General features: G+C 35.2%; 1 protein-coding gene across 1 annotated transcript; it reads right to left on the bottom strand.

Annotated features, from left to right (window-relative positions):
• Positions 1–2,099: 2,099 nt before the first annotated feature.
• LOC110379806 (uncharacterized) lies at positions 2,100–11,212 on the bottom strand. The gene is made up of 3 exons (XM_021339610.3): positions 11,116–11,212; positions 10,671–10,879; positions 2,100–3,657 (listed from the first exon to the last, which is right to left on the bottom strand). Exons 2-3 carry the CDS (start codon positions 10,683–10,685, stop codon positions 2,389–2,391), a joined length of 1,284 nt encoding a protein of 427 aa, XP_021195285.1. The 5' UTR covers positions 10,686–10,879; positions 11,116–11,212; the 3' UTR covers positions 2,100–2,388.
• Positions 11,213–27,193: the final 15,981 nt, after the last annotated feature.

The raw sequence follows: 27,193 nt of genomic DNA, 5'->3' as shown, positions 1-27,193 counted from the left end.
AGAATCGACTACTGAAAAATATGTTCCTAAAGTCTCGATTCGTGCTTCTTTTATATACCTCCATTGGGTCATAATAGATAACTTTTCTTTTATTCTTCATTGTTTTTTTTTTCTATACAAAATAAAATAAAATAAAATGATGAATTATCTAGAATGAGAGCCTAAGTTTTACAATGCAAATCATGGAGAACAAACACCAGTGGAGATGTCATTATGCAAAGTCTCCTAAGAAATTAGCGCGCCAAAATGCGAGAGTTCGAGGGACGAGGAACGTTACAGAGCGAAGCCATAGAACGAAGGCGCATCAACAATGAAGATCAATCTTTGATTGATTGATTTAGAATTGACAAGGAACACGAACGTATCGTTAGTTCTAGTAACTGATCACGGCTACAGTACCTTACTTGACCCAGAAGAAGGCGCCTGGACTACCTTCCTTGTGGCATCTCGGCTATCTTTCCTTCTTCCGTGGTGCAAGCTCATATCCCTTTTGGATCTCCTATTGACAAGCTTATTAACCTGTTACTACATACTAGTGTACTCATCAGCATAATCCAGCGATTCGAGCGCAGCCCGGCCAATAGCAGATCAATATTCGTTTATAAGACTGGTAATTTTATTCCTCCGCATTTACCTACACGACTTTTGACCCTACACTACTACTTAATTAACTACTAAGATGCATCTGGACGGTTTTATCGCTTCTGACGCATGATGTGCTGACAGCTTCATTACCGACAGGCATTTGCATAGATTCCTGATATGTTGAGCAGTTCGGAGTAAATTGTCCATTTAATCTATGCAGGTATTAATGTTAACTCATCATTTGAATAAATCTTGTGATAGGTTTGTTTAAGTGAGATGATAATTGTTTGTTGAATACTTACGGAGTGCAGGAAGAAGATTGATGTTGATTGCAAAACAGCAGGAGTTTGTTTCTTCCGAAGGTTTAAATAGCGGAGTACTTTAAAATAAGTCTAGCTGCTTTCCACCTTATGTATTTCAATAGACGGTGACCCTATTGTGAAGTATAGCTTAATTCTTAGCAAACTACTTTCTCAAAAGAGATTAACTATAGTTCTTATATATCTAAGCTGCAAATAAACACGGCAGCCAACAATATACAAATTCAAGCACCCTTCAAAATATCTAGACATGCAATAACTAGCTGCAAGTATGTCAAAAGTCAATTTCCCTTTCACGCCTGCACTTCCATTAGTCATTTAGAAATGATGCGCATAAAATTATTACAAAAGTGACTGGTGCAACAATAATATCTTATGATTAATCTCAGTCTATACAGAATGCCTAGTTGATCTGCAAACCAGTGTTGCACTATGCCTTCGAACTTCATTTGTCATCAAAGGCAAACTTAATCATTTTCTCAGTGTGATATTATACGGCTTTATTCATACCGAAGTACTAATTTATTTCCTGTGTCATCGTGATTGGATTCTTCGTGTACCACTTCACTGTCTAGCAGAGTTAAATAATCAGTTGTTAAAAAAACTTTATTTACATCTTTAGCAAACACTTATGTATTAAACACTTTTACTTTAGCTACACATTTTTACTAATAATGTATTAAAAACCAGCGCTATTTTTTTCTTATACTTTCTCAGGTATTTTTTGACTTTAATAACAAGACTTCATACAAACTTATAAAAAACTTGGTTCATATTTTTACTGCACAATATACTACACAAAGATTTACTTTTAAAACTGTGTACAAGTAAGGCTTAGATCTGAAGCCGTATATAAAAGCTAATTGGCAAAGCTATCTAGAGTGCTGTCGTAACATTGAAAGTTTTTGACAAGCGTAACTTAAATGAGCAAAAAAATTGACAACATGTAACGTTAACATAACATTACTCATAATTAATTTTGGACATCGAAAGTGTAGAACGTATTCTCGTAATTTAAAATTAGGTTCTTTTAATTATGAGATACTGTAATGCCTTAATTGTTGTCTAGTCTTTATTGTATAGGGGTGTTAAGCATATCAAAACAGATAACTAGAGGTTTATACATAGCAGGATTTCGGAGCCCCAAGATTAACACCATGTTCTTCAGTTATTAATAGCAAATAAAACAAACTATAATTAACAACAGTTTAATTATAAATAACAATACATTCGAAATGACGAAATACTGACCACTCAAATTAGTAGATTGAAACGATACAATACACCTTGATTTCACGTTGTTTACATAACTTATCAAATATTTATGAAATACTTAAACCCTAATATTATACAGTCACATTTATTATTGTACATTACCATGGGAAGATTTTGTTACTCCAATTCAAAAACATGAACCCTACTTCATCTTTTTAATTAAATTACGTTAAAGCGACATGTAGGTAGTAGTGCATCAGTCATAAGGTCATTTATGTGGGAATTTCTCTACTTTTGGATTCCTTTTATAGTGTCCAAATGTGACGCCACCAGCTGCTGTGGAGTACATCTGATTCGGAAGAAAACCTCGTTCGACATGTCGTGGAACCGTATGGGGCAATCGTCCAAGACTCAATGCATCAAACAAAGCTGAAGGGTCCTTAGCTAAACCTCTTTTTAGATATTCAACCTGAAGTTTGGATGGAATGTAAGAGTCGAGCAAAGATGCAGGACGTCTTTTGAAAGGAGGGTTATTGCTGGGTCGTGGATGTAACGTATTATAAAGTAATTCGCCGTCTTGGTACTCTGGCTTTGGCAAAGGTCGATGCAGTACCGGCAAAGTACGCGGTATATTCGAGAGATGTGGCGGAGGAGCGTTATACAATAACGGATTAGGACGAGGAAGTTCAGGTACCCCAGGGTGTCTAAACTGCTCTCTTATAGGCGCACGAGAATTATAGTGACGTGGGAATTCAGAAAGTGTAGGTATATAAGGTATTTCAGTTTGACTACTGTACCGTTTTGCCTCTTGTTCTGAAAGCTCGTCGACGGCGTTCGTATCAGTATATTCTGGATTTGAGTAATAAGGCTTAGGGCTTCCTGGTACATGTAGTCTGGGGTTGACATTATAAACAGCTGGCAACTGGTAGGTGATGACTGGCGTTACAGTAGGTAGAGCTGGATGAGCGGTCGGTGTAGGATGATACACATACGTTACTGGCTGCTGAGGTGGAAGGAATTCAACCGGCTTCCCTCTGGGCCCCAAGTAATTCTGTACCGGGATATAGTTGCTAGCTGTAGCAGGTACGGTAGGTGGTTGGTAAACTGTTTGGTGTTGGTTTGAGTGTTGATTTTGATCATACTGAGGGACTAGATATATCTGCATAGGCATGTTTGACAGGTATCCGACCATGGCGTGCTGGGCAGCCCCTGATGCGAGGTGTGCTTTACCTCCAGCCGGCGCGTGTCGCTCTGGCTGCTCCGTCACAGCGTATTGGTGAACGTACCGTTGTGGCTGAGGTGGCTCAGGTGGTTTAGGCTGTGTATTTTGAAATAATTTTAAGAGTCCGCTCTTCATAAAGTCTAAGGAATTAAATTCTGGTCCAGTTGCGGGTCCAGAGTGTTGTGGATCAGATTTGTCATAATCTTTTTCTTGATCAGATCTAAGTTCACTCCTCAAATTATCTTCTTCGATGTCTTGCAATTCGATTTTCTTCTCAGCTCCCACGGCGAGGACAGCGAGGAAAATGGTGGCTACCTGAAAGTAAAAGTGGAATAGTGAGTTGATATGAGGTGGACGTCCGAGGCGGCCGCTCGAGATGGCGTGAAGAGGCGTGCCCGCCGCCCGCGCCCTGCATTACGCCAAACAGGTGAATGGCAAAAAATAGACTAGAACCCATTATGAAACCGGTTAACTGCCAACGCGCTGATATACGGGAATGCAAACTTTTACTTGTTATTTCTGTGGTTACCACGTCCCTACCATGTTACGTATTACTAATATTAACTTTGATTATAACGATGCTATCTGCACATTATAATCATTAGAAACTTGTACTTCAATGTATGTTTTTGGCTTGATAAATAGCTTAACTATATACGTAACAAGTGCAGAGCAAAGTATTTAGATTCAATTATAAGACTTGCAAATTAATTCTTTTGTTTTTTGAATTTCACATCATACACAATAGTAGGTACTGAGTATGGAATGAACTGAACCTTTTATTCCTCACACGCACGCCGGTTTTATTTAATCCATGGTGAATTATAGTCCTCTAGGTTTAGTAGCTCTTATTAATGTTAATGAAAGACTACATATGTTGGATTATACTCAAGCACGTATTAATGAACTAGGATTAGGTTAGATTTAAATCTAAACAATGGCTCGGATTATATTCGAAATGTATAACTTAATGTTCCGGGTAGTGAGTCTTTACTCTTATAGGTGCTATATTAAGTTGTACATATAAAGTAATAAATGATCAGTAAAATATATACTGTGAAGAAAGAAGATGCTATAGTCACTTCCATTTATTTATGTATAATTATTTTAATTATACATACATAAATATGTTTAGTTATTAAAAGTACTAATCATCCTTTTACTTCAATATAATTTAATACACGAAAGCTTGCATCATAAAACTCAACCAATAATTCGAATTGAAGTTTCGCCAACGATTTTGAAACCTAGACCGATCTAGACACATAGAAATACTTTCGTGGGTGGTAATATGTTTATTATATAATAATTATGTCTTATTAAATTCTTCATGATTACATCTATGAGAATGTTATGCGTGATTGTGTTATACGTTGAAATCCTAGCATACCTAAAGATTTATATGGTTAAGATTATTTAACACGTTTTCATATAGATGAGTAGCTAGAAGGCCCAGCTAGGTATTATTTGAGTGATGACCTAATGTCTACTAAATTTTCAGATTAAGAGCTGTCCTTCGGTTGGGCTGCGGGATTGTTCGAAAGAGTTACCGCGGCCCTGGTACATAAAAGGCCTACGACCGGAGCACCACGGTTTTTAGTAAGTAAGAGTCTGACACTCCCTCACCGCTGCTAACCTACAGCGGGAGGGATCATTTGATGTTTTTTGACGTCGTTAAAAAAAAACGAACTTGGGTTTTTTAAGTACACAACAAGTTACACTATAAGTAGCTAGAAATGGCATTATGGTGTTAATGAAAGAAAGTGCATAAATTCACGTAGGTAAACTTTGCAATTCCGTTTGATTTCAAGTGAATGCAATTAACAAGCCCGTTATAGATTGCAATATGAACCTTGATCGCGGTCTTAACTGCATTACCCGAATGCATATGTAAATGATACACTTTCTTCATTTCACTCTTGCATATTATTCAAATAGGAATATTAAATTAACATCGAGTTTTAAAATATAAATTTAAAAAAAATTGCAGATTAAAAAAAAGAATCTAATAATTAAGGACTTGCACAAAACTTCTAACCAATGCCGAAATAGGTGTGATTCGTAATCAGCGTTCTAAAACACGTGACTTAAACTTTTGCAACATTTACTTTTCAAAATCTTTTGTCATCGGAAAGCTGTCCAATAGTAATATGGATGTTAAAGAAAGTGTGAATCTACTTTTTTGGCAACTTCATTTGATTCATACATGTTTTAGGCTAGCATTCACACGCACCATTATGTCCCTTGAATAGTAATTGCCAAATTACATTAGAAACGGCCGTAAATGTACCTTGCTTCGCACATTCAAATGTGTTATATTCTTAAACTTGTCTTTCGTATCTAAGTATGTGAAAATGCAAAAAAAGACTTTTATCCAGGTTCAGGAAGTAATTTCCTCGGGAAGTGGATGAAACCGTGAGCAGAAGCTAGTACCTACAAAATATTTTATGTCTATGTATTTCACCAGTAAAAAATTAAATTATAAATTAGAAAAAACCACCGACCCAAAAAAAAGTACGAAACAATTATGACAAAAGGTTAAAAACGCTAAACTCTATAAAAAGCAAAAAATAACTTTTAACACTACGTAAACTAAATTTTGTCGTGTCGGGGGACCGCTATAATTCATTACTTTAGATACATGTTTTTTTTTAAAACGAATGTTGTAATTAGGTAGGTATCATTTGATTTATGTAAGTATTTATGAAGGTAAAAAGCGGTCCCCCGACACGTCAAAATTTAGTTTACGTAGTGTTAAAAGTTATTTTTTGCTTTTTATAGAGTTTAGCGTTTTTAACCTTTTGTCATAATTGTTTCGTACTTTTTTTAAATTTATAATTTAATTTTATTTCATGCTTTTTAAAGGAGCTCCTTAATTTTTCCTTCTTTCATTTAATTAATTTTATCTTAAGATGGGGTCGCTATATGCTATCTCGGCCAAAGGAAGCTGTTTAACAATCCTCATGACAAACTGGCTCTGGGAGAATTGCACAGATTGAGAAACAATAAAGATTAACCTTTGGACATTCTAGATTTTCAGCAAAAATATAAATCGGTTTATCCGTTTCATTCCGGCATTCCAGGGTTTCATCCGCCACATCCCATTTCCAGCATCAGGTTCTCGTCAATCAGAAACATGAAGAGAACTCGTCAAGACAAATTCAACGAGCCCAAACTCGATGGGTTTACTAAGAGGCAGTTCAGGGTTACGTCTCCTACCTTCGTGCCCTAACAGCAGACCAGCTCAGTGGTTCCAAAAGACATTAGTGTTTCAAATTTCAGATCCCACATATACGTGCAACTAAACTGAGCGTGTAACATTCCTATCACATCTAGCAAACGAGCTGATGACCTTGAAGACCTGAACCGATTTCCACCAAACATAGCTAAGAACACTCCTGACTGACATACCTTTTAAACAAAAAAAACCGCATTACAATCGGATCATCCGTTTGGGAGCTACGATGCCACATACACACACACACACACACACACACACACACACAGACACGTCAAACTTATAACACCCCGTCGTTTTTGCGTCGGGGGTTAAATAGTAAAAAAGTACCAGTTCATTGACCCTTCAGCAACAAGAGATGGTAGCTTTTACAGACTTTAATCAAGGTTTTGTGTTTTGTGTGACCCAGACATAAACGTAAAACAAGTGATATATTGCACCACTTGCACATCACATAATGTCTCTCGAACTTTCTTCGAAATTACGTAAAATGCTCATCAAGATAATTTGAGCAAAAACTCTGTAATCAGAGAGTGTCGTACGTAATATTTTAAGTCCAAATGTGGCATTTATTATTTAGCAAGGTTTACCTAATATGAAAATGCATAATGCAGTTTCTGCCATAGTGCCTTTTGGATTTTATTTAGTCTGATCTCAGTGAATACAGAACTGTGAAGAACATGATACTCATCTAGACCACATCGTAACTACATGCTTAAAAATTTGCGTTTACATCCCTACGTGCATCTTGTCCATACTTATATGGTATGTGTTGTAAATAAATGTGTTACAACGGCTAGATATCTGATCAAATCGAAATAATATAAGAATGTTTTCAGGGACAAGTAGTAGGAGGGAAAGGAGGTATTTCATCACACTATTTAACTACTAAGCAGAACTATTTTATATATATATATATATATATATGTGTGTATTTTTATGGCTTGTGGTACAATTAAGTAAACAATTAAGTAAACGTTGCCTAATTTGCTTATTTGTTTTAAATCTTTACCTTTCCGTTAAAACAATAATTAATGGCAATTAACAAGAAATTAAAATATGCTACATATGGTTTGGTTGTGGGTTCCATATCCAAGTTATTTTACAAATTCAGTCAATGAGACCGCCCACATTTTTACACAGCTGTGAGGTTGTTATATGGTCAAAACTAAGTACCTACATTCGTGGAGTATGCGATTCGAAAAATTATCAATGGAAGTTCCTAATTTTGACTTTACAACATTACACAATATATTTGCGTTTTCGGCATATGTATCTAAGTAAATAGCTTTAAATTGTTAGCGAAAAGAAACCGCAATGTATCCACTTATTAAATTATTTTATCAAAGATCTTTCTAAAGAAGGTTGTGAGTTGTGCCATCAAAAAATTAGAAGGCAGGATGTTTAATTTCCACAATCTCATCTTCAGACGCATTACAAAATTCAACGAACATGAATAGTAGAATTAAAAGATTTCGCTATCCGTCTGTTAATATTTTTTTTACTCATATAAAAAGTTTAAACATGTCTGTCTGTTCCTGCAACATCGTCTTCTAGAAGTTGGATAAGAATTTAAAGCTAGGGACTTGAACTTGCGAAAAAACTTGTATTCAATAAGCTAAAATGTTATTGTACCTTAAATGTTGCAACAATTTTCGATGAGCGACAGTCTTTGTCCGACGTTGAACTTTTCTAAACGTGAGATGAAATGTTACAGATAAGATCTCTACACCAACTTAATATGCGGTCAAAATTCGATAGTTCGTCATATTCCTTTTAATCTGTTGCATTAGTGTTTAGTTCAATATTTTTGTAATTTTTCTTAAGGCACTTACCTCTGTCAGAAATGTTAATTTACTCTTATGAAATGGGCTTTCTTAATGCTTTTTGAAAAACGCCGAGAATTATTATTCTGATCTGGAAAATACTATACAAACGACTATAATAGCAGTGAGGTAAATTTAATAAATATTTTCTCTATCTACTTCAATTCTTATTTTATTTTCAGTCGTCATCATAACTCCGATTCTACTGGGTGTCCCATAAGTCCTTTGAAATCTAAATTTCGAATAAAATTTAAATGGCGCGCGGAAATAGCATGCGGGGTGCGGGGATAGCATCAACGGTCTTTGGGAATTCATACACCATGGAAAGTTTTACCGGAGCGGACCGTGGTTTTTGTGTGCGGGAGTTTTATCACAACAATGATTTTGCCACCATTGCGCGGCGTATCTTTTAATTCCTGTATTAACTGAATTTTTTATGGATGGTAATTTCTTATCTTTCTTTAAAATGAACTGTAACGTCGATCTGGGTGTATTTAATGCATTGGAACGCTTACGAATGGATTGAGTGGGATTTTCACGAACTGACTCTTGCACTACGTCGATGTTGTCTTCCGTCCGTGATGTCCTTAGGCGGCCCGATCGTTGTTTATTCAACAAATTAAAATTGTAGATCCAGTCACCTCGAACTGCTGAACAAAATTTTTAACCGTTTGAACACTGGGACAGTCATTAAACGTGCGCAAATTGCAATACTCTCTAAATTTACGCCGCGCAATGGTGGCCGAATCATTGTTGTGATAAAACTCAAGCACACAAAAACCACGGTCTGCTCCGATAAAACTTTCCATGGTGAATGAATTCCGAAAGACCGTTGATGCTATCCCCGCACCCCGCATGCCATTCCCGCGCGCCATTTAAATTTTATTCGAAATTTAGATTTCAAAGGACTTATGGGACACCCAGTATTAGTTGATCTCCATTTCGCATCATTTGACAGTTCCATTATAATGGAAGTTGAAATGAATCACTTTATGACATTCAAACGGCCGGGCCACCCAGTAATGTTCACCTGTGCTTGGAATAAAATGATTTCCAAGTAACAACAAGTAGCTTTCTCTTGCGATACTTACTTCCTAGAACATCACGCAAAAACTGTGATCACAGAAGAAACCTGTACTTAAATTAATGTAGATCCTCACGAATTGGGCTGTTGAATACTAATGACTTTAAATCCGCTTGCTGAGCTAAATTACATACAGGTATGTACCTACTCGTGCAGGTTTCAAATATTTAATAGGGCATTCGGTATATTTTTCCAGATTTATTTTAATGTTCTTGAATTAAAGTGAATGATTTGGATCGATTTGTTTTTCAATAAACTTAAACTTAACTTACTATGAGATAAAATCGCGATCCACCTGAAAAGCAAACTTTGTAGCATACTTTATCCTGTCACTACAACCTTGTACCAATAGACATAAGAACTATATTCCCATGTAGTTATCATGTTGTTATTTTATTTCGTCTCTTAAGGTTGTCATCTAACCTATTATCAAAGATTTGGATGATCGCAGTAATGTTTGTTATTGATTAACAAATAGGCTATTGTGCCAAGTGTCAAAAACTCAAAACATTTGACATGCATAATGTTTAGATTGAAAACAATCGAACAAGGCTATCAATGTAAGACCGTCGTTTGTTGTTTGTTTATCGCCGAATTATGTCATGAGATGATGATGATTATTGTTACCTTATAGTTACCTACATGAAAAGGTTATGTATAGACTTCGGATAATGTGCTTGTAATGCTTCTTTTACGGCGGTTATTTTGGTATGCTGCATATTTTGAACTTTTTGTTCATGCACAATAATGCTATAAAGAGGTTTTTTTTTCTTTGTAATGGACAAACAAAAACTACTGGATCGATTTTAACAATTTTTCACTGTTGGAAGCTATACTCTTCCCGAATAACATAGGCTATATTTTATCCAACTACGGGCTATAGCAGTGCATATTTTCCGATGTCCTGACGAGTATTATACGGGGAATATAAAGCATGTTAAATAGATTTTCAGTTACAGGTTAATGGTTAGGTATATCTTAGCGGTAATAACAGTGAGTAAGTACCTACTTATTTTTCATTTTTTTTATATCGATATTTTTGTTAGGAATTTAATTTATATTTAGAGTAACATTGTGCTATTTCAGTTAATCATGCCAAAAATAAATTATAAGGTACATTTAAAGTTTGGGTATTGGTTAGATTTTTACATTCATAAAATACTTCCTTGTAGACACTCACCTTTAAGAAAAACATCTTGGTTCAAAGTATCACTTCACAGAGTTCCAAAAGTGTCCCTTCACTAATCACCAATATTCACGATCACTAAGTTCCGAGTCACAACACCTTCAACATGTCACCGCATCTTGCTTCGACGACAACTTCAAATGCAGTCTGTCTTCATATCCGCCGTTACAATCCACTGTCCACGCAAGCGCAGCAATGAAACCCTATAATTTGAACAAACCATCGGTTAAAAAAGAAAAACCTTACTCCACCATTGATTACACTCGATAATTGAACCTCCTTTGCATAGCATTAGCATGTCACAATTTGCGCGCGAAATTCGAAAATCGAAATGAGTTTTATTTTTAATTGCACGGACTTTTTATGCAAAGGTGTAATATCACTTGTAATATAAGGTTTTATGTAATGATTAATAAATAATTATAATTATGATACGAACTTTTTTTTTCTAAAGAGACATGGATGGCAAATGCGTTCGGACGGCTGCCCGGTCGGAAAGTGGTCGCGCGTATCGGCCGTTTGTTGTTAAATACCGCACTACTCTACATATCGGCGTACAGAAAGGCAATCATATCACGTCTAGTGTTATGATGAGCTCAGCTTTTCATTCTCAATGGTTTTCCAATTTTCGAGACAATAGATTGTGTTTGTTTGATATTTTTGGTACAATTAAATTTATAAAGACATCTTTAAACGTTTGTTATTTAGAAACCAATTTATATATTGTTTAAGAATGTATCTGTCTTAATTTATTATTTTTAGTTTTTCATATTTTATATACCTAAGTTTCCGCTTGCTAATTTATTATTAGGGCAGAGAGTTTAGTAAAAAAATAATTTATATCAAAAATATAAGACGATGATGATTTGTCAACGTTATTTTCGCGACTGATAGCACAAGGCAATTGGTAATTTATCATTTAAAAGAACAACTGATAAACCTGAAAATATTTATCGATATTCGTTTGGTTTCATTTGCATAGTACAATAGTACAATTCATTGACACAAATAACATACCTTTATTATGGAATATCTATTAGAGAAGTATTAAGATGACAATAGAAATTTACTTCCTGGATTTACTGGATCCACAGTAAACACTTTTCTGTACTGTAAAAACAGTTTTCTCAATCTTAACAATACTGAGAAACTAGACCTTGTCCAAGATAATACGTAGGTATTGTGACTGCAGTTACCTATTATTACTGCTCACTATATTTTGAAACTGAAAGTGCTATGCGCTCATGGTAGAATGGGTGCTCCCATTTTGTTTTATATATAGTTTGAACCTCTAGCTTTTGTTCTGCTACTGTTCTTGTAGTTTAATTTATTATTTTATTTTATGTTTTATCTCTACGGGTAGCCGAACCAAGTCCAACCAGTCTAACCAAGGGGCATTGGGTTGCCCGGGTAACTGGGTTGAGGATGTCAGATAGGCTGTCGCGCCTTGTAAAACACTGGTACTCAGCCGTATCCGTTAGACTGGAAGCCGAACCTAACATAGTTGGGAAAAGTCTCGGGAGATGATGATGATCTTGTCCCCAATCCTGCCTGCTATGCATGTGTGCTTTAGTTGACAAAGTCCGGAATTCTTTCCGCATTTACTACATTCTTAAGATTTTTGATGCAATTGTCCACATTCCCTTAAAAGCTGAAAGAAAATCATTCAGGTGACACAATATGTTCTGTAATGTGTTTTTATAATAAACAACTTCCAACGATTGCGGATGTAAGAATCCGCGTAAATTCTTCCTGATGGTCGCTGAAGAATTCCTATGTGAACAATAGAATTATAGAATTTGTTACGTTATGTTGCTTGGAGGAGGTATTCCTTGGAGCGCGCCTTTTAATAGTAGGTATTGTTGTCGGGAGCGTTACTAATAGAACGATCGAAGGAATGATAAAGGAGCGCTCATGGAGAACAAAATCAATCAATTATTATTTATTTCACATCATCAAATACATAAATTAAACTTAGAGACTGATGTCTAATGTAGGTTAATCCCCTATTACAGAACACCAGGCTTAGCCATCGCCGAAAGAAAATCCTTAAAACTAGTGATGATCATCTTTCCTTCTCCGTGACAAATCTTTCCTACTCCCTGGGAGCGCTTCAAAACGGTGGCACTTCGAGGAAGCTTGGAGTTTGGAGTACTAGGCTACCATAACAAGCTAGAGCCTTAAAACTATATAATTAGATGTACCTATGCTACAGGGTTACCATAAATATTAAAAAACCACTAGGCTATTACATACTGTGTGGGTTGTTGTTATTATGACATGGTATTAAAGCAACTACAGTTGAGTGTTATAAGGCCATTTTCAAAAGTGTTTTGTTTATTATCTTGGTGTCATCATTGACACTGTTGAACTTGGCAGATATTGGCGTGTAGTTGTTTCATTTTGAATGTCTATATCGTATTTATACATACTCATTGTTGTTTTAAACCTATGTAACTGAAAGCTTGATTGTGAAAACTATAGACATTTTTTACCGCAACTTAAAATCGTTGTCTACAAGGCTAAACAATAACAGGACTCATTTTATGGGCATTAATACAAATACAAAGCAAAAGCATTTCAAGGCTAGCCCGTGAAATAGCATCAAACTTACACAATCTTTAGGTACAGTCACACACTGAATCATCTTACAAGATAATAATGTATATTGAATAGATAGATTTGAATATATTCATTCGTACACATGAATACTATTATACACAAAAATCAGAATACATGCCTATGTATTTAGATAGACAAAGGTATGTATTCCGATTGTGAAAAAAACTTGTTTAATTTTATTTTAAAAACTTCAGCAATTCAAGCTCACTAGACTCGTGTACGTAACATGTAAGTTTTTCAGACTATTAAATATTGGACTTGAATGATTTTGATCATTATTTTATTTATTTGTAACTTGTTTTGTTACTTATACATGATTGTGAGTTTTCTTCCTTTTTTTCTGCCCTAGATCTCCTAGCTTATTGTTTCTTTAGTCCTTTCTTCCTTTAGTTGTTCTTTCTCTCTTTAGATTCTTTAGTCCTTTCTTATCTGCACTAGAGCTCCTAGCATAAACATTTTTCAACATGGCTGTACTTCAGATCTCTGATACAATCACACATACTTTGTAACCGCTAGACAAATAAAAGTAAAACGCGCTTTTATTTTTACTATTGGTCACATCCGTCGCGATGCGGCCGCCATTAATGACGAGATCATTATGTACTTCAAGCATTATTACATTACGTAACCCGATGGTTTTCTTTCACATTATCGGAAGAACTATTAGATATGATTTTTTGTGATGAAAGTTTTTTAGATAATTTAGGAATTATTGGGGGTATCGTGACGTCTTAGTCACGAATGAGGTGGTTTTAAGCAAGCGCGCCTCAATTGACTTACTTTTTACATCGTACACCTGAAATACATCAGGGGCCTATCCCAAAAATATTGATGTGTTCACTAATACGTCTATTTCACACAATATATGTTTAACTGTCTATAATATTATCGGGCATACACTGGGGGCTTGAAAACTTTTCATGAACTTAAACTCTGGTTTCCGCTCAAGAGTTTCAAATGATAAGAGCTTTGGTTAAAGATGACCCATTTAAGTAGACATTTACATGGGTATCTGAAATGAGTGTCTGCATGAAAAAAACTAAAGTGCAGTCAATTAAACAGAGTTACATAAGAATGCAAACTGCCGATTAAACGTTTGGAAACAATGATGTGAATAAAATTAAAGCTTTACGTAACACTGAAAATTCGGTTACAAAATACAACACAATAGCGGTAAAAAGGAGTAAAAATATTCAATTGAGTTGCAAACCTCTTCCTTTTTTGAAAGTCACTAAAATGGCTGACAAAAGAGAAAAAAATGAAGACATAAACATGCATGCATTTTATTTTCAAAATAAGAATAATAGTGTCGGGGCCATAATGAGCTTGTGAATCAAAGTTAATGTAATAGTTACGTATGTTTAAAAGTACTGATTTTTGTAACATTATTTTTGTACCTATCGGAAACTCCGTAGACACGATTTCCTTTATCGACGGAATCATTGTCATAATTAATGATCCTAATCATCCATTTGATCGCAATGTTACAATTTCTGTTTAGTAGGTACCTAATTCGTTTTTTCCCAGGCAACTTAATGTTTGCTAATATACGCACAGGATATATTAAGATAAAATTGCACAATTGTCAAAACTATAACGCATTTCCTTTAATAGAGTGAGCGCTAAATGCCTTCTTTTTACGTTTAGAATCGTGAACTTTCTGCACGCACAAAAAAGTTTTTATTGCAAATTATTTCGTTACGCCTATACACGAAAAGGCACAATGAAAGACAAATTATGAAAATAGAATGATGTCCGCAATTTAAGAGTAATTACGCCTTTTTAATATTTCAGCTTATATTATAGTCAAAATTGTCGACAGCCACTTAAAAAGCTTCGTGATATACTCTTTCTCATCATAATCATTGTGTCAAAAAAAATAGGTGATATGTCCAACACTTTACGCGGTAAAAGCAGTCCTTTCATCAATTTATCAATCAGTGATCAGCTTCGTGACTAGTCTTGATAGTTCGCAGTCGTCAAATCACGTGAACTTTGCCCGAACTTATGACCTACAAGCACTAACGATGAAGTATCAAAATTATGTAAGCGTGACTAAGATTTACCTACCTTACCGAATTAGTATACCTACTTGACTTTACGACTGTAAAATATCTAAGAATTAATCTATCTGCACTAATACTATAAAGGGGAATAATTTGTATTTTTGTTTTAAAAAAAATATTTAACTGTTACTTTCTTCGCAAGTTATACTTTATCCCGGTACGGACGGACAGTAGTTTTACGGGTATGAAACGCGGGAAAACGGCTAGTACAAAAGAAAGGAAGAAGAATTTAACCACGTCTTCTGGGACACTTTAATTAATGGTCATCAGGCTTGAAAATCTCTCACTACAACCTCTTGTTCCTTACTCAGCTTGAATATTTATAAGCACCCTAAAGTTGGTAACTTTCACAGCATAAGACTTATAACTGAAATATTACTGCGATTTACATAATTTAACTGAAGGTAAGTCGTCTCGCGTTAGTAAAGCATCATTTAGATTCGGTTCCTTATTTTACCTATACAACCAATTACCATTTCCGTAACCATGGATACCTCAATAATGAGTACAGGCTGTTATTCAACTGTTTAATTAACCAAAAAGCAGTTGCTATTTAGAAGCAATTATCAACACACCATAACGTTCTCTTTTCGATCGATTTCATTCAGTACTTTCGCCACAATGCGTACATACAATACCTTTGATCATTGTCTATTATTATTTGTTGAAGCTGGTTTCATTAAATTTTTCCTTTGAAATAATTTCATGAATATGTTTACATAGCCACGTCGATTTCAGATTGAAAGAACTGAATAAACAAAGCTTCACAAAAATGATTACAATGCGGATTGTTTTTCTGTAGTTTACGTAGGCTAACAAATGCTACGTATGTTATTATGAATGATAACAATGCTATTTTCAGTAGGTACATACCTACAGGTAGAAAAAACATAACTATTTATAAAACTGCACTTTTACTGATCTCATCTTTCTGTCTGCCGTGATCCTGACAAATCAATTCACTAGACAACTTCATAGACGATAATGCTAGTTATGAATTTACCTCTTAGATAATGCCTGTCCACGACTTATGAAACACCCCTAATTGAGCAGTTCTTGTGGAGCCTTGATTATGGCGGTAGCAATATGAAGTAAACAAGAAATGCAGTAGGTACTAATCGCCTCATCGATGCTATTGGCCGCATATAAAAGTGTTTGGATGACGTCCACTGCATCGGTTTCACTCAGTACTTTCTAAGCAAGTGGAGCAACCCGATGTCTCTTTACACACACCCTTTTGTAATCTACACCTTAACTATAACGTAGGTATCTTCTTTAAGTTTTCACTTTCAGAGAGAAAATGTTGAATGAAAATAAGTTGTTGTGAGAAAATTTATGAATGGCTTTAAGAGACAATGGAGATTAACTTAAACAAAAAAAGCAATACAAAAGGGCATGATTTTTTAAATAGGTTTTTTATAAAGAGTTCATTATCCTTGTAACTTTCAACTGTTGGAAGACATTAACATTATAATCTTCGTACTTTAACAGCCTCTTTACTAATTAGTACTTACCGATATTACGTACACGCACCGCCATTATTCCATGCGCCCAAAAAAAAAGAATTCAAAATATATCTTAAGAAATTAATTCAAATCTTCTTCTCATGGAACGTCAATCATAATTTCAGGTTTGAATGAACACATCAATCTTGGAACATCCACATCCGCAAATATATGACGTGTAATCAATTAAATGTTAAATCATTTTAATTCGACAACAATTTGATGCTACGTTAGCTTCTTATAATTATGTAAGATGTCAGTCAAAACTATACTAATGAATAATATTTTAAAAATATGTTTTATGTTCAGTTTTAAGCCTTTATAAAGTTCCGCTACTGGTCAAAGGCTTTCGTTTTTATCATGGCAAGACTTATGTTTTGCCGTCCATTCCCGTTGTCCATCAGTTTCAATATCTTCGTAAGTGAAAATATTTACATTGGCTTTATATTCCTATATGATATGTTTTCGTTTGCATGATATATATATAAAATAAATAGGTTCCATAATAAAGTTTCGCGCACAATGACTAGGTTTAGTTTCTCTATGGTGGGAGAAAGAGCAAAGTCCGTCAGAACCAATAATACTAAAGTCAGACTTATCCCATCTTCTTAACATATAATTATAGTATTATTAACTCATGCCCGTACATAAATCCTCTCTAGCATTTATTGAGTTAAAATAATACGTGCCTCTATGCTTTATGATAGTTCCTTTTAGGTAGGTATAATTAGTTCTTGCTGTGAGATTTTGTTCGAACAATTTGGGTACAGTTTGTGGGCCACAGGCAAAGAAATTATGTTTTATGAACGTTGTTCCCTGACTTTCCTTAAGTATACTATGAATAGCACAACTTTGAATTACCAGAAAGCCCCAGAAGCAAACAGTATTTAAATGCGAAACAAATTCACTTGTACCATTAATCTTCAATGTTTAAAAACATTTCAAAATACGTTAATAGTATACTGACAGACACTACTCCGGTACCAATCATAAAACTTATTTTATTGCCATAAAATTCCCACGAAACTGCCTTCTCTTTAAGATTTAAGAGGCGGAAGATCGTGAGCCTACCATCTATTTACGTCAAATCTCAAATAGTATGTGCAATGATTGAAATGCAAACATGAAACCAGTATTTATTTATTTATTATTCCTCCATTTTACCGTAAATAGTTTACTTCATTTACATGAAGACTGGCCGCTAAGAAAGTTGTCCTTGTGCATAGACAGATTAGGGACTTTCATCGCACCTGCCTTTCAATATGGCTGCCCGTACCTCTATATATTTTATATTTAGCCGTAAGATTTCAATTACGATTAAACGTTTATTTAATCTTATCGAGAATTACTTACTTACGTTAGTTGCTCGAATTAAACGGTGTGGGAAAATGAAACGAGCTTCCATGAATTGTCAACAGCTTATCTATGAGTGTTTTAAGAATATGGATTGCTTGACACTAGCACCTATATATTCATAGAATAGGGCAAATTCTATTAATTGGTGTAAGTGTCGGATATCACAAGTCTTAACTAGCTACTAAATCAGACATTCAATGCTAGTCCAAATCTCGCAATCCCTGATATCGACACTTGGATCAGTTGCAAGATTTTGTGCGATATGTCTGATATTATTTAAGGAGAACGAAATATCCAATTTTAATATTCGTAACCCATAAATATTTTGATAGTTGATAAAATCTACATCGTGCTTTCTGTCTCACCGCTTTTAACTGATTCTAAAGTTATGTAGCAAAAATATAGCGTAATATTCTGCCATAAAATATATATAAATACACCAATTGGTTTAAAAGCCCCTGAAGAAAAATAATTTGCGTTAAACATCCATAAGTTATTGCACTCAGATTTTACGAGCACTTCGGCAATTAAGCTATCTTCGTTTATCCATTAGTTTTACATTACTAGCTGGTCAATTTAAAAAACTAATCACACACCGCACTTCATGTTACATTGTATAATCAGCCGTAAAATAAATTGCTTTTCATAACTGCATAACATCTTACATCATCTGCCTAGCCTTTTCCCAACTATGTTGGAGTCGGCTTCCAGTCTAACCGGATGCAGCTGTGTACCAGGGTTTTACAAGGAGCGACTGCCTATCTGACCTCCTCAACCCAGTTACCTGGGCAACCCGATACCCCTTGGTAAGACTGGTTGTCAGACTTTCTGGCTTCTGACTACCCGTAACGACTACCAAAGATGTTTAAATGGCAGCCGGGACCTACAGTTTATCGTGCCATCCGAAACACGGAAGAACTCAGTATGACAAGATGGTCACCCATCCACGGACCGACCGCGCCAAGCGTTGCTTAACCTTATGATCGATCGATCCGCGCGGCTTTGACTTAGCCACGAGCTCATCTTACATTCATCAAAATTAACCAGATCAATTATCGACCATGAATTTTATTTTACTACATTTTATTATGGTTTCGCCACATTACATACCTAATATCGATTATTTTCTCCGAAATACTTGTGAAAAAAAAAAAAACAAAAAATGCAACACAAAACATTGTAACAAATGAGCAGAAAGCTATGACAATAAATTAAGTCAAAGTTCATTCAAAATGGGTGGCGCAATACGAAACATCGTCCTCCTCTCAATGGCAAAACCAATAATATTAGTCACAAAAAGAATGATGAAACAATTTTCATCACCATTTTTCAAAGTCGTACGTACTTTCTAAGTTTATGTCGGAGCTCATAACTGGTTCGCAAATAGACAGTAAATTAACCAATATTCAGATGTACATCTAAATGGCTAATGAGCTTTCGAGGTTCTTACACTATAACATCTCAAGTAATTTTAACTAAAAATTCAGTGGACTAGAAAATAATGCATACTGCTCCAAATCTTCATAGCTTTCATAACCAAAATGAAAGAAGACTCCAGCATTTTTACATATTATCAAACCACAAGGAAATAGGAAACTGATACTACAAATTATTCGTACACAATCCTCAAGTCACGGCTGTGGTCAAAAACAATCAAAATCACAAATTGCACCAATGACTTGCACCGCGGCACCTACCCAAGTATAAAAAATATACACATTATGTAAATTAAGAACAACGCAACATGCTTTAGCCAAACAACAGACAGCAGTGTTGAAACAAGATCCCATTTGATAACATAACAACTGTTGTTGGACCAAAATGACCATTAAGAGGTATGATAACAATGATTCATTCAAACCGCAAGGGAAATATTAACGTGAAAGGGAGTCCAAATGATGACATATGCCGGAGATAAGGTAACACCTTACCTACTACCCAATTTATATGTATGTAATAACTATATCTACACAAATATGAACCGATCGAAGATACAAGATCGTGATGACCTCGTTTTTGGAGACGAAAAAAAACGTGGGACCCGTTTGTAGGATACGAATAAGAAGTCCATAAAACAACGTCGGTACTTAAAAGGATATCCAGGTAATTATTCAATGCACACGGCTAGCAAAAACTAGAAAATCACATATAATCTGGGACATGTTCGAATATCGTTAACACGCCCAAATCTAATATGCTTCTGGGCGCAATGGAATGTTCTGGTTTAAGAAACTTATACATAGACGCATATCGAGTTCAAAGATCACTAGAATTATGTCGACATTCTGCCCAATATCTGAATTTACGTCAATCAAATGTGCTAATCGTTTTTTATGCACCTCTTCACAATTGCACCACACCCAGAGATAGCTTTGAACTTAAAATGTTTCATAAACTATTTCAGAGCAAGAAGATAAAAAAAAAATAAAACGGATGGAATTCAATTTTGCATGGTAAACCCTAGAAGATGGAATCGTCATCAGATAAAATGGTCGTGAATCACTTGCATAGCATGTCACAATGCTCTCTATTGAAAACAAAGCTATGTAAAGCAGTGGCATCCGCGTTGCTTATGTAACGGCTTTGTCGTGGTTCAGGGTTCACGCACGCCGACTTTTGGCAGGCTTCGGCGCGCCAGGTGGCGCGAAACATATAGGGTTGCCACAGGTAAAAAGTTTGAATTTATTTTATCGTTCCTTTTAAAACAAAAGAATAACAATTTAAACGAAAGAATGACAATGTATAGAGTCATTTTCTAGATAAGCAGAGCTTTATCCCTCGTTTGTTAAGAGTTTTTCAGAAAAGATTTTAACCAATCAGAAGATTTATCTTAATAACATTTAGACTGTTAGCTTGAAGTCATTTTTTTTGATATTAGGAGTGAAAACAAGCTTGCAATAGGCCTTACGAGTATTATTTATCTGTGCTACACATCACAGTTAAGCAAACATAATGATGACTGACACTCGGTTATCCACATGTGGGAAAATGGGCGTGAGGTAGTGACCAGTGTAAACACGCATAATAATATGTAGCTGTCTTCTAATGTGAAGGCTCAAGGCTTGTGGAGAGCAAAACGTTTTTGACTTTTGACGTTTCACAAATATTACTTACATAACTTTACAAATACACGACTTGTATGTCTAATTGTGCCTCTATTCTTGCAAGCCCTAAATAAAGTTTTACTTTTTTATTACAATTGAACGTACGACTTTCAACAAACGCAGGATCGGCGAGGCATTGAAGTATTAAATAACAAATTGGTTTTGAAGGCTAGATTTGAATTTTTGAATACTTTAAGAGCGTCTAGACGATTGAGTAAGATTTTTGAGGCGTGCTCGTATGGAGTAACAGTATAAAGTTATGAGTTTGTTGAACTTAACATCCTCCTCAAGGTTTTTTCATAGTTAGGAATTTTCAGATGGCGAAAGTTGTGTCGGCGCTCGTCATCAATCAAATTAACAAAGTGATAATGAGAAAACCCAAGGACGTACCCAGGGGGGGGTCCAAGGGGTCCGGACCCCTCCCGAAGATAGATGCAACCCATAAAATAAATCCCTCAGTAGTAAAATTTTGACAACGCTAGAAATGTTATTACCACATAAGTAAGATATGTGTCAACAATGCACAGAACTTGTCAAATCTACTTTCTTACTTAGATGACGATGTGTCTGCGGTCTCATTGGAGAGCGAATATCACCCATGGGCTGAAAAGTGGAAAAATGCTGATCAAACTTCAAACAAGAGTATTTTATCCACATATACACACACTATTAAAACTGTTAGTGTCTCTCCCTGTATCTACTGCAAGCGTCGAAAGATTGTTTTCAACTTTAAAAAGGGTTAAAACCTATTTACGCAATAAAATGGGCAATGATCGTCTAACTGGTTTGGTATTGATGTCAGCCCATTCAACTCAGATTCTTTCAGTAGACGACGTTTTACACCAAATGTCCTTAAGACCAAGACGTTTAAATTTAACGTTATAATACTGTCTTATATTACCGAGATATGCATTAAATAATTTGTGAAAACAATTTTCTTTTAATTTTAAGTATCCATTTACGCGATACCTTAATCATTTGCCTGGACCTGGACCCCCCCCGACAAAAAATTCTGGGTACGTGCTTGAGAAAACCCCCGTTGAGAATCAAAATGTTCAGAAAATAAACTATAAATAAAAGAATTATTTTAAGTGACAGCTGTTATATATGCTACGAGGGTGGTTTGGCAGTCCTTTCGTGTTTTCAGTACCCTATGCCAACACTGGCGGCTTATGTGATAGAAATTGGCTATGGACACTTTATGCAAAACGCAACACTTTTTTAGATATAATAGAACTCACGATAACGTTTTATAAATCTCATCACACTCATTTAGCAAAGAACTAAGTACTGTAGAGATGTAGTACTGAAGAAATTTAGAAGTAGGTTTTATTTATTCGATTTGATATAGAATAAGTTTTTATACTGAAGTATGTCACTTCACCCCCGGTCCGTCAATAAACGCAAAGTTGAAGTTATTTGCAATCTTTTAATTAAATATCCTGAAGATCCCCGGTCCCTAGCGCACCACGCGCTACAGTACCTACGTTTTATATAGAAAAAATACTTTCCAACTAATCTAGTTCTATATATAATGTAGTTATAAAGTCTTATATTACACCGTAATGTTACAAGATATTTCCCTTACGGACGCGGACGGAAGCGCGGCGCGTGGGCTGCGGCAAAACCTGTGTCTAGATCACTTTCTCGTAAAGGGATCAGTGTCCAAACGACGATAACTTTAGGTTTTGCTCTCGTGCGTTAGTTCCGTAACTTGAGTAGGTAAGGAATTTAGTCAAGCGTGCTGTGTTTTAAGCTTTTATTTTGGGTAACGATACATATTTTCTCAATAATTATGTTTACGAGCACCTTAAGTTCCCTATCTCCAATTATTATTTTAATATTAAACTTAATAAGCCTACTTCTGTACCAAAACTCAACTGTAACCTAATCAGGATTGCGAAATAGAATGAATGAAAAATTACAAGAGAAGATTTTGATTGCAGCTGAAACTAATCAACTAATTGACTATCAAGTGTTAACTGTCTTCACGCATAGATCTTTTAAAAACTATTTACATACACACTTCAACTTAATTCACACGTTTACATAAAAAAGTGATTACCGAGCTAACATTAATTAACACGCAATTACATAGAGGTTAATGATATACAAGACTTATCAAACAAATACGAGCTTTCAAACACTTCAGGTTGACCCGTGATGAATTGTATAAATTTGTTACTTCACGCGTAATGCGTTATATGGACTATTAAAAAAAACACTGAATAATATGGGTTTTTGATGCAAATTAATCCATAACTTCAAACTTACAAGATTACATAGGGACTCGTATATGTAGGTACCTATAGATAAAGCCTCCTAGCCATTATCCCGCGGTGGGAACTGATTCCCTTACCTGGACAAAATACAGCTTATGTAACTTGGGAAGAGTGTAGCTTTCCAACGACGAAAAAATTTGGAAATCGGTTCAACTTTTTCGAAACCTTTGGAGTAAACAAACAAAAAATGCAACAACCAAACAAAAAATGTTTCCTCTCGTAATATGTTGTAGTATAGATACCTATAGAGAAAATCGCTGCATATGATGATTTTGAATTGAAGCTACTAACTATATAATTTTACTTTCATCAATTGCCAACGTTATCAATTCAGTTCATCTCTTAATCGATTACAAATTAACTACAAATACATACGATGAAAGCCAGTTACATAAATAAAACTATCAACAAATTCGTGTCAAATGAAGAGCCTACTAATTATAACTTCTCGTCAAATGACATACATACTGTAATTAATGAATCTAAGTTCACTTACAGCGTGTATGTTGCCGCGAAAGTTGTTTTAGCCACGAATAACATGGAATAGGACATACGAGGCATCATTTTATTATAATTAATAGCTCTTACGTGTGCCGGAGATGCGTTACAGATGTACAAACCGGTCTGTAATTAGATTGAACTAGTACTAAGCAATGTCGCGGTTCCGATGTTTAGAGATCCGCAACACATTATTCAGAATTTCTCATGATTATTTTTCCGACCCAAATATCGACCAATAGAATTGCACCATTCGACGTCACGTGGTACAACCTACATGGTATTATACTGATAATTTTTTTTGAATATTTTCTCTGGTCGTTGCTACGTCAAACTGACAGGTTGTGGCCGACATTTGGGACGGAAAAATAATCCCGAATACACGAGCAAAATTATCTGGCATTTCCCTCAAGGTTCCCTGCAAACAAATAAAGTCGTCAAGTTTTTCAGGAAAAATCACTCGCGCTTCGCGCTCGTTATTTTTTAACCTGAAAAACTTGACTCCTTCATTTGTTTGCAACGAACCTATCGGAAAATACCCGATAATTTTGAAGCTCTTGTGGTATTATAAGTGAATATTTTAAAGGAAGGTTTCCGAGATATTTTAGAGTTTTTTTAAATTCGTTCAACAGGCATAGGTACATTTTTGTTGTCAATCACAAACTGCGTTAAGCGCATTTTAATAAAGTACTCTACTACTCAAAAAAAACTTGCAAGAAAATAAAAAGAGTTTGAGAATGATTCATAAAAGTTCCTGAAAAAAAAACCTAAACTGGAAAAATATCCTGTGTCCTATATCTTCTTTCTATTTTAATATTAAATAGGTAAGGCGGCCAACCGTCGCACATTCTGCGGGACCGTCCCGCAATGCTTGACGAAATCCCGTTTTGAAATTATAAGTAAAATAGTCCCGCAAAACGTTGTATGCGTCCCGCATATCCCGCATCCCTATTTTTCTACCACACTTCTACACAACACCCACCTGCGCGCACGCTCAACAGTGTAGGAACACAGGGTCCCGATTCTCCTAAGTTAATAATGTCAAAATCGAATAGAAATCGAATCGCAATATGATCGCAATAGCCGTTTTAACCATATCGGGCATTCTGCTACTAATAAAAGACCAATCATATTCGATTGACATTTGATTGGTGTGCGATTGGTCTGCTATTTTGGTAATTTTGGTCTATACGGTAGTTTGTTGTACAATCATTTTGCAATCGTAAATCATTTGCAGACAAAATGATTCATTATTGAATGACAGAAAAGGATAAAAACGTTTATTTCAAAGAAAAAATAGCGGAATGCCACATACGCATCAATCGTAATCGAGTCGGGATCGGATCTCAGTCGAATCGAGTCGAACGTGAATCGTATGTCGCTTAAGTAAAATTAGGAGAATCGGGCCCCAGATGACCTATAATATAATCTCGTTCTCTTTATTTCTACTGAACTCGTGAGGCCTAATGATTTTGAAAATAAGACATTAGTGCACGCTGTGACACGATATTGATAATTTAAATTATAGCTTTTTGCTTACGGTTTTTATTTTATCAGTTCCGTCCGATCATTTTTCAATGCCCGCCCTCCCACCTTTTCATGAAAGGTTAAGTCCCGCATTCAGTTTTCGGAAAGTTGGCCGCCTTAATATTAAACTACTTTAAATATCATCTAAAGACCAATTATTTAATTGCCTTGACTTTTTACATGTAATTTTGAAATCTAAAGACGTCAGATGTTACAACTTTCAGTGACTTAATTCAACTAATTATGGACATAATTATTGCAAATATTCTTCATCTTAATAAAGAGGAAATCTTATAATATATGTCAACGAATAGTTATTGGATGATGCACCTTTCTGCGATTAAAATTAAATTGATGTAAGTAAGTCAATGAGACGTTCATATTTGGTTCATGCTAAATAATCCATTTGATGACTGAAAAAAGAAAGGACGATTAACAAAAAAATCTTATATTTTTTTGCATTTATTTACATAAGTTAATGCAGATTTGACCATCGCGTCACGGCATCACGTGGTTCGTAGACATTATATTTTATTCAAATTCAGTTATTTATATTCAACGTAATAGTATATCACATATTTATGTTATAATTTATGTTAGTGTTGCAAATCCACTTTGTTCTAACAACATTTCTGTCACATTATATTTCATAATGACATAGTGTACCTATTTCGTTCTCTCTTGTTATATGTTCTTCCGGCTAACATACTATAAGTTAAAAGAATGATTTCAATTAAAAATAAATAGATAAATCTGCACCGATAAACCATATCTTGAGGGCACATTTTACTGCCACCGCAATACATTACGAATCATCCATTTCTAAAAAAACCCATCCTCTAACTTAATATAATGTTACACAAGACTACATTAATAAACACTCTTTAGACAGGTGCGTCTGTTACGCATCTTATAGTGATACAAATAAAACGTAAAGCAATTAAGTGAACACGCAGATTCCTTTCACTGCTGATATCAAGTGTCCGAATTGTAGCGATAAATAGAGCTGTGCCATAGTTCAGGCAGGTGTTGGTTCGGCCTCGGCTAATATTCGGCCAGCATACTTTAGCCAACATAAAAAATACATTTAGGAATGGTATACATATGTAAGTAAACAACACGGGTCGGGTCAATTACTTACTTTTTCAAAAGTCTTTTAACGAGTATAAAATCGGGGTAAAACCAGTGACTTTTTCAGAGTGCTGAGCATTCATATGTGTTTCATAAAATATGACCAAAACACAAATTAAAATAGGTTCATTGTTCGGCTCAAAAATTCGGCCTACAATGCGACCTTGCGAAGCGCATCTCTAGTGATGATAACTGTTACAACATAAAGTGATTACGTTAATTCTCACGTCCATTCCATCATACGGATAATTTCGCCCAATTTATTAACTAAGGCGCATCGTTTGTTAAGATACATTTTATAGGAACTTGTTTTGACGAGGAATGTCGTAAATAATCTCTCAGACTTTAATAGCTCTTTGAATTCAATTTCGTAACCTTCGGTGTGGTGATGAGCTCACATTATTTTAGTTTGTAAGTCACATGACT

This window comes from Helicoverpa armigera, chromosome 16, assembly GCF_030705265.1.
Source record: "Helicoverpa armigera isolate CAAS_96S chromosome 16, ASM3070526v1, whole genome shotgun sequence".
Taxonomy (NCBI): Eukaryota; Metazoa; Arthropoda; class Insecta; order Lepidoptera; family Noctuidae; genus Helicoverpa; species Helicoverpa armigera.
The sequence above is the reverse complement of the archived record's forward strand: the minus strand, read 5'-3'. Positions and strand labels throughout refer to the sequence as shown.